Source organism: Orbicella franksi, chromosome 2, assembly GCF_964199315.1.
Source record: "Orbicella franksi chromosome 2, jaOrbFran1.1, whole genome shotgun sequence".
Taxonomy (NCBI): Eukaryota; Metazoa; Cnidaria; class Anthozoa; order Scleractinia; family Merulinidae; genus Orbicella; species Orbicella franksi.
In genome coordinates this window covers 29,337,624-29,346,992 of record NC_138146.1, presented here as the reverse complement: position 1 = coordinate 29,346,992, position 9,369 = coordinate 29,337,624, and the positions used below count along the sequence as shown (strand labels likewise).

Genomic DNA, 9,369 nt, shown 5'->3' with positions numbered 1-9,369 from the left:
CTAAGTACTATACTAAGGTTTGTTTGTGTGCTTTAGAATTTGATTGCTTTAATAATCATTCGAAGTTTTAAGGAGATAAAGGTGTAAGTGCCAACTTGAGTTAGTTAGATGTGTTAATTGTTTGCATGAACTATGGAAATCTTTCTGAAACTAAGTAATTTACAATTATTAAGTTTTACTTACGTCTGTATTTAAATTAATTTAGAGAGGTTGATTACTTTGCTAATAATGTCATGGATGTTCTAGATTTTTCATCCTCAATTTATACCTTTGATTTGTATCTTAACCCTTTTTCTTGGAAAAAGTTTTAAGATGGACAAATAAACACGGGAACGTGGTTGAAGTACTCCTCACGTCACACTTTTCGGAGGCCCAGCGCCATCCAATCACTTTAGATTACCGGAGGCCCACTCAATCAGAGAGGATGACAAGTTGCCCCCTCTTTACCCATGAATGCTCTCAGTGGTCCCAGAAAAGGTCCACCTCCCTCTTCTTCATCGCATATTGTGGATCCCCTTGGCTTAGGGTTTGTTTTCTTGGCTCTCCAAGCATTCTTGGAGCTGAAACATTAATTGAACACTTGGTCACCCTCTTCCCCGTTTTTAGCCAAACAAAAGTGTCCTTGTCCTTTTTTTATAAAAAAAACCCCTGAAAAACAACGGAAGTTGATTAACTTATGGTTGTGTTGTGTCTAGACAGCACAACAGTCTTGTACGCTCGAGGTCTTCTGACCGAAAGTCAGTCGATTCCTTCCCAAGGGTGCGAGAGGTGAACGAAAAGCTTGGGTGGCACACAACAATCTTTTCGTTCACCTCTTCCGCGCGCTGAAGAAGGAAACGACAGCTACGTAGGCTAACTCGCATGATAAGATCTCGTCCAATCCAAATTTCGTGATACAAATTTTAACAACTGCCTTTGCACCTTTGCCTTCTTTATCTATTTCCGTGGAAAATTTCTAGAGTGAATGACGACTTTAATTTAGCCTGAACGTCTCCCAGGCCATAATCTGTGCACAGCTGTTTTTTTTTTTTTTTTTCTTTCAGTTAAATATACAGTTCAACCCCGCCATTTCCAACGCGGTTAACTCCCCGTTGTTTCAAAATCTCGCAATTTCCACCTATTTTTCGTCTCCCTTGAGAGTTTTCGGAGTCCAACTGTAGTATAGCTAGTGGGCTTGTGCATAAACTTTCCGTAACATAACAAAATAGAGTTACACAAACGAGAAGACCGTTGAGAATAGAATATATTTAAAAAGCCTTCAAGGGTCATCTGGTTTTCAGTTTAAGTTAACTTTAAACGTCTTCCTGTCAGTCAACATAATTTTTTTCCTGAATCGATAAGTACCTCCCCTCTCATGTTAATTATCGCAATAAACTACTATAAAAAGCACAAGGGACCAAAGCAGTTTGTAAGCATGTTTGTGCAACAGACGGCTCCAAGATATATGTATTCTAATGAATAAAGCGAAACATAACCTATGTCCCACACTAATTTGAAATCTATTTCAGCCCACTAAACACAATTATCAGCTGAGACAAACTGACTTTATGCTATCTAGATTTAACTCTACAACCTATGACAAACATTCGTTAAGATACCTTAGCTACAAACTGTGGCATAACTTACCTAGAAAGGAAAGGCTCGCAAGCAATCTTAATACAGTGCACTTTTATATCACAAACAAGAAAGCGTGACTTATCTAGCCTCTTAAAAGATGGCTGCACAGGTTGCTAACTATGCAATTCCTAGTTTTGCTGTTCATAATACTGTTTTACATTGGTCCTCGATCTTTCGTTATTGTCAGTATATTTTATATAGATATGTATATGTTAATTTTTTATACATGTACAGTTAGACCCGTAGTTAGCTTTACACAGATTTGATCGGATCTTTTTTTTATACATTTTTATTCTTGGTTAGGTGTCCCCTGTTAGTTGAGGGTTTCTCCCTCTACTAGATACTCTACTGACACGTTCTGATAAAGTTTCTTCATTCATTCATTTATTCCTTTATTTTTTCAGGCCTAAGAATTTCCAGAGCGAACCCTTCGAAAGCACATTTCAAGATAAAATCCACCAGTTCAAACGAGTATTAGGCGATAGATGATGTTCACATAATTTGTAGACACAACTTCTTGATAAGTTTGATTAGACAAAAAAGTCCGCTCTACAATATGAATACAAGTAATATATGAATATTTTTTTCCTTTCTTTACAATAAAAGCGTATCGAGCATCTGTGCCTAATGTAATCTTAATGTCAATATCTGATGATACAATGGCATTTAACCCGCATCGATCCTTGAGCTTATTTGCATCCTGAATAGGAGAACGTTAAACATTTTGACAAGCTGCAAATAAATCGGTAAAATAAATGTTAGATTCCTCTGAACATGCAAGGAGAGGTCAGTGAATTAACAAGCTTCGCGAGATGTCAGTGATCGCCGTTCGCAGAACAGAAGTTCCGTTTCCAGTAAAGATAAGAAAGCAGTTTTATGCATTCTATGACTCAATTCTTGTTGCTTTCGGCTTAAAGCAGGAATTGGCTGAGTCAGTGAATGGACAATCGCCAAATTACCGGTATCCCGCCTCTATGCAGGACTGAGTAGAGGCTTCATGAAAGGTGAGGGCTAAGAATTCCCAGAGAGAATTCCTCAAAGGCAGATTTCAGGATAAAATCCAATAGTCCAAAGGAGGATTAGGCGATAAACAACAAGTTTAATTCAGTTAGACCGACAAGTCGGCTCCATAATACAAACAGAAGTATCATATGAATATTTTCTTTCTTAACAGTAACAGCGCATCAACCATCTGCACCTTATATAATCCTGCAACTGTCAAAAGTTAAATGAAAGAGAACAAACAAAAATGACCCTACAAAATAAACGGGGATTACATAGGAAAATGTTTCCCTCGTGACAGAGTATCAAGCGTATTTGCAAAATGTGATTTAATGGAAAATTAACCCTTGAAATGGCAGACTCAATCATTACACTATGAAACAGCTAAATTTCGACCAAATAAAAGAGCTATAATAAGCCTGTCTCTCTCAACAGAAACCTCAGGGCAATTAATGGTTCCTATATTACATACTGGATTCAAGCAGCCACGATCAATTTTTTTTATTTCAGATTTCATGAGATGGATTCTGTACTCCAAAGCCCAAGCATCCGGATTCCAGATAACCTTACATGGCCGTGCCAATTGGACATTGTCACACATATAGTTTCAAAGTTTGTACATCAATTTTGAACAACTTGTCCTCATTTCCTATTTTATCGCTGTTCATTGCATTCATTGTCTGACAGCTATAACTAACAGCTGAAACAGATTCATGACATTGTGGTTGTCATGGACGGCTCAGGGTCGGTGCGTTTCTGCGAATTCTAGAAAGGAAAGAAGGCGCTTCAGTCATTACATGTTTGGAATAACGGACGAGTATCATCAAAATGTTGACCCTAAGTATGTAGCGGTTACCTTTGCCTCATCAGCCAGAGTCAACTTCAAGTTTTTGCCGTACTCTTCAGCGGCCAGTAAGATACTGAAGATTCCCTATCCAAGTGGCATGACAAACACTCAAGCTGGACTGGCAGAAGCCAAGAGGCTGTTTGACGACCCTACATCAGGTACATTTGCAAACTTCCTAAGCTCAGATCATGAAAGGGATTTTAAATTCAATTGTTTCAGAGTGATTTAATCAAGCAATTGACCGCACTTTCCTCTCGTTTACCGCCATAATAAAAGACGCAGGATGTTAGGAGAATTCAGCGTGGGTGATTGTTTAATAGTGTTGTTCCATTTTTGTTTCTAAAGTCGACGTCCTTCTCCAACGAGGAAGGTGGTCTTTCTTGTCACAGGTGGTCAGTCAAATGTCCAACGCCACCTGACCATACCCAAAGCAAACGTACTGAAGAACAGCAGTGTGGGTATTTACGTGGTCGCTGTTGGAGACTTCAGAAGCGGAATAGACGAGATAGTGAAGGCGGCTTCCTATCCACCGAATCAGTTTCTTTTCCGTGTCAAAACATTTTCTGGGTTTTGGCAAATTATTAAGCTGATCTTACAGCAGGTCTCTCCTGGTAAATGGCGCATTGTTAATGGCCAATACGATCCCCCGTGCCGATAAAGGCGAGAAATATCACAGCCATTGGTACAATGGGGCTTCGATGAGCAGAACTTTGTATGCTCTGGTTTACATAAAAGCGTAAAACTTAAGGTGAGAACATTTAAAGGTGACGGTATATTTGTTAGAAGCGAAGGCTTAATTGTCCAGTTTCGAATTCGCCATGGCTGCCGAATAAAAGCACTGAGAACGTACTTGCGCAGGGTTAGCCTCGACCTAAAAAAAATATTCACAAATACCGGCGGGAAGGTGGCACAAATTTGAAAATTAAACAATACACAGAGCTGTAAAGAGGTCATCTTCTCGCTGGAATTTGTGAATATTTTACTTGAGGTCGAGGCTAACCCTGTGCAAATGCGTTCACAGTGCTTTTAATCAGCGGTCATGGCGAACTCGAAACTGGACTATTGTGGGTGATCGCGATGTAATAATAATGGCTGTACTCTTGGTGAAAATAAAATGAAAACTTAAGGGGGGGTTTTACCTGAAAAATGGCCTTTTTTGCAACAATTGTAACAACTCTGATTTTAGACAAAACCATAACAAACTATATATCACTGGAAAGCTCTTGGCCTGTAGATTACAAAAATGTATATTTCAATGTGTTAGTGATTATTGTAACTTGACACCAGGCTTTTAAAGTACCACATGCTGTGCATGACCCATGTGTACTTGAGAAAAGATTTTCATGTGTAATTTAAAGAGAGAATGGTCATTTTAATTTTATTTTAAAGTAAACATATTGCTTGCTGGGATGAATGAGGGATTTTGCCAAATTTTATAATACCGAGTCCCAACTCCCATCTAAAGTTGCGCAATCAAAATCAAGAAATTATTTTTTTGATAATTTCTATCCTATGCAATCTATGGCAATTTCCCTCATTCATCCCAATTAACTCAATGAGACCAACAAATCCTGAAAATTTCAGGTCAAAAGCTTAAATCCTTCTTGAGATATCTTTTCTCAAAAGCAAAAATACCGCATTTTGAGAAAAACAGCCGTAAACTTAAGAAATGCAATTAAATATCAATTGCTTTGAAATTACAATGGTAATGAGAGAAATACAGTTCAGATTTTGTTCACAGAAGCCTGGGGTAATAATTTAAAACCCCCCAGCTTCATATGTCACTCCTTCGATCTCACGAAGGGCTTCCTCTCGCTGAATACGCACAAGCTGAAGACCCTGGCGACGCCTTTTTTCTTTATCAGTTGCCTGAATGTCTGCTTTGCGTAAGCGTTTCTTGTCCTTGAGCCCAAAAGCATGGCTGGTGTATAAGCCACCAGGAATGGAGAGTTTTTCCATTATCCTCTTCCTACATTCCGCTCCTCTGTGAAAATGGCATACTGCAGATGCTGCAGCACAACGGATAACTTTAGCACCATGATGTTTGTGTTTTGGGCACCGAACCCAGACCATCGAGTTGATGCACTCGTTTGGGTTTTGAGTGGTCCCACGAACACACCTCTCAAGGAGCTTAGTGTCACTGAGAGTCATGAATGTAGGTCGCAATACTTCTAGGAAAACTTCAGGCAAACAGTAATCACCTTTATAGGTGGATGTGCCCGTCGCCAAGTCCTGCTGCCATTTACACCAGGAGCTTTCCCCGGGTGGACAGAAGCGATGCTGTTTAGCAGCATCTCCTGATTGGACGCTGTGGTTAAGAATGGCAATAATGTTCTTTTTCATTGCGTAAACTGCCACATCGACTTCCCTGTCTGATGGATTTGACTTTGATATTGTATTCTGACGAATAGCCAGTCCATAGTACTTCTGAAGTTGCTTTATTTTGGTTTCAGTAAGTCGTCCATGCCCTCCTATCGGCTTCCCATCTGTAAGTTTGCCTTTAGTTCTGGCTTTCAGATTAATTAAGTGTTTGCCCATTCTCTTCTGGACATGGCCCACACAGTCCAGCTTGATGACTTTACAGTCATCATAGACATTCTCAACTGTATTAAAGGCTTTACTGTCACCATCTGACACCATCCATTTGTAACGAATGTTGTGGAGTTCAATTGACCTGTTCCAAAGAACAGCAGCACCTTCAGCCTCCATAGCTGGTGAACTTCCTGTAAAGTTAATATCGCATTCTCCAGATGCTATGTGTTCTCTTCTCCATTCCTCAAATATCTCATCCTCTCCTTCACTCTGGGATTTTTTTAGGGCGCACTTTTGGCAGGCTTTGGATAACACATGGTAATCCAAAACCTCACCAGTGTCCACAGAAATCACAAACACCACTCCTGTCAAGGCAGTAAAGCCTCTCTTGGCCCATGTGCCATCAAAGCTTACGGCAGCATCCAGAGTCGCAGTGTTGTCCAATTCATCATTTTCTTCTATGATGACTTGCCGAAGCCTTTGGCCTGCACTTATTAACTCCTCTTTTGCCTCATCTTCAAGAACATCTAAAACGCTATCCACTTGCTTATAATAAGCACGTGTGGAGAGACAAGGCATGTTCATCACCCCACAGAAGGAAGCAAGTCCTTCATATCCAGTGCCTGATTCTATGGAGTGATAAACAGCTCTCCTGTTCACATCATATGACTTGCCTCTTTTCGTAATGTTACCTGATGTCATCAATGGGCTGCTTTCCTCACAGGCACTACAGTTAACAGACAAGTTTGACATCAATCCTGCACGAACAGAGTTATTTTCTTCAAGGGTAAGGTTTGCTGAAGTTGAAATAAAATGAGAAGCACGTAAGAGAAACTACAAGAACAATTATTTGAACAAAATGTCTTTTAATAAAATTAGCAATAATCATCACTATTGTCATATGAACAAGAGGCTTCTTGGCTAAGAAATTAAGCAAAGAAATGTTGCTATTACAGCAGACTTAACAAGCCCCTCTTCCAGGCATCATTTTTATTGATAAAGTGTTGGGTCTCTAACTTCCTGATTGTCATATACTTATAATATTGACTTGGCTTACCTTCTTCACATTTGTGCACAGAGGAGAGCATGGATGATAGATTCTTTAAATCAATTAGTCTGTATCCACTCGAATCTACTTCTATTTTGGTTTCTTCATCAGAACTACCAGAGGATTCATCCGTAGATAGGTGAAGTTTCATTTTTTTTCGAGAGGAGCTTAGCGGTTTATCACTCTTGTCGGCGGATGATTCATCTGACACATCAGATTGATCAAACGAACCGCTAGGACGATCGATCAATTCAGTGGCATCACTCTCTTTTGCTGGAGTTTTCTCTGATGATTTTTCTCTTCTGCGTGACCCACCAAATCCTTTTCCTTTCCTAACCTTTCTATAAGAGCTTCGCTTTTTCTTTCCAGTCATTTTTGACGACAATAATTACTTTAACCGCATTCGATATTTCACAAGCTCACTAACTCCTGATCAAATGTATCCATCCCATAGTGCAGTTTCTAGGTTTCTGCTTCATGTAAGAGTCACAGAGTTGTCCACCTTTGTTTCTGTGTACTATCCAGCTTTTCTGGGGAGGCCACGAAGCGGTAAACAGGACCAAAACAAAAAAAAAACAACTTACGTTGCCATGGAAACGAGATTTGAGCTGAATACCTCTTGTCAAAAAGTGTCCCGTTCACATAAAAATATTGAAAATAGGCACCCAAAGCACTCCCTACCCCGCAGGGGTAGTTGTCAGGTATGTTAATGACGGGGAAATGTGCGAGTAAAAGGCCAGTTTCGTAGATCCTAAAATGAAATAAGGCTTATGTAGTGGGTCTGAAGGAAGAGTCCAGAAATAAAAAAATACTTAATCCCGATAATTAGACTTCCATTTTAGTGGTATAAACATGACATAAAGTATAAGCATAGTTTTAACAGAAATTTTATTTATTTTCTACACGAAGAAAATAACGTCATAAAATAGTCAAAGGTATACAAATCAGATATTTTGATTCTCTTGATAAAAGTCTAGGAACAAAAAAAACGTAACCCCGATAATTACACTTCAATTTTTACGAATGAACTATCAAATAAACTGGCATGGTATAAAACACAAAATACAAGCATAATTTTTCTAGAAACGTTATTTATTTTCTTCACGGATAAAATATCGTAATAAAATGGCCTAAAGTATACAAATCAGGTATTATGCATTACAAAAATATTTTCATAATAACCTGATGGAAATCTTCAAACGTTTATCACTAAACCGTATTACAATTACGTCTCAGTGCAACAGGTACACACTGACTATTCTTCATCTTTTACACGGTTGGTTTATGTAAAACCAAACGACTTCAAACAAGGATAAAATGAGCACAGCTCCAACTATAATCTACAGATTAGTTTCTCTATTGAACTAACAAAGGCATCGATAGCATTAGGTTTAATCTTTTAACCTTCCAAAAAATAAGACTAAAATTCCTCAGTTTGCTGTTCTCACATTTTAAATTCAGCACGAGGGATCGTGTACATTGGCTCCAGTACCAGGAGCGATTTCCTTTAATACCAGATTAATCATCTCCCACATATCAGAGGCCCTATAAAAGTACGTGCCTAGTGTACGGGAAAAAATATTCTTTATTTCTTCCATTCCATCAAAGTAACGACCAACAGCGATCATGTAAATATCCACACCCATCCTCTTCAGTTCGTTGGCTTTGGGTATGGTCAGGTGGGGCTGGACATTCGATTGACCATCTGTAACGAGAAAAACTGTCTCCTTTGTTGGATAAAGACGTCTACCTTCAAAAAAGGAACAACACCGTAATTATAAAGAAATCATATCGAGCTTATAGACATGTTGCGTTGCGTCACTGTCTATCACATATTAGTATAAGTCTACTAGCACACTATCACAAATGCTGGAATATGATTGGCTACGCTGTTCATTGTCTATTTCCTGATGGACAGTGAGTAGCGAAAACGTGATTGGCAGGCGCAGTTTTACACTTCAAAATAACAATGAATTATGTAAAATGTTCATTTAAGAGGAATATGAAGCGACATTTATGCCAAAATAATTAGATTATGAGCTCTCGATTTCTATGCGAGATAGGTGATTCAGGCGGCGCCCTCATCAGCTATCACGCGATAGAAATCTCGAGCTCATAATCTAAATGTTAAATAGACAGTGAGTAGGCTAGCCCATCAGATCGCAGCATTTGCGATAGTATGCTAGTAGATTTATACTTAAATCTGATAGATTTTAGGCAACGACCAATCACAGCGCGCGTAGAATTCAGTTTATTGTATAAAAAGCGGCATTAATTAAGGTGTCCATTATTTTCAACTGATATGTTTACCAATGTGTAAATC

The 9,369-nt window shown here is 38.9% G+C and overlaps 1 protein-coding gene across 1 annotated transcript; it reads right to left on the bottom strand.

Moving 5' to 3' along the window:
- Positions 1-4,573: 4,573 nt before the first annotated feature.
- LOC145479151 (uncharacterized) lies at positions 4,574-7,720 on the bottom strand. The gene is made up of 2 exons (XM_081457423.1): positions 7,056-7,720; positions 4,574-6,795 (listed from the first exon to the last, which is right to left on the bottom strand). Exons 1-2 carry the CDS (start codon positions 7,417-7,419, stop codon positions 5,225-5,227), a joined length of 1,935 nt encoding a protein of 644 aa, XP_081313549.1. The 5' UTR covers positions 7,420-7,720; the 3' UTR covers positions 4,574-5,224.
- Positions 7,721-9,369: the final 1,649 nt, after the last annotated feature.

What these genes read in the sequence shown, in the direction of transcription:
- LOC145479151 (XM_081457423.1), bottom strand. Translation starts at nt 7,419, where the DNA reads ATGACTGGAAAGAAAAAGCGAAGCTCTTATAGAAAGGTTAGGAAAGGA. An exon ending in TGTGCACAAATGTGAAGAAG is followed by an intron (nt 6,796 to 7,055) that starts GTAAGCCAAGTC and finishes TTTCAACTTCAG; the next exon opens with CAAACCTTACCCTTGAAGAA.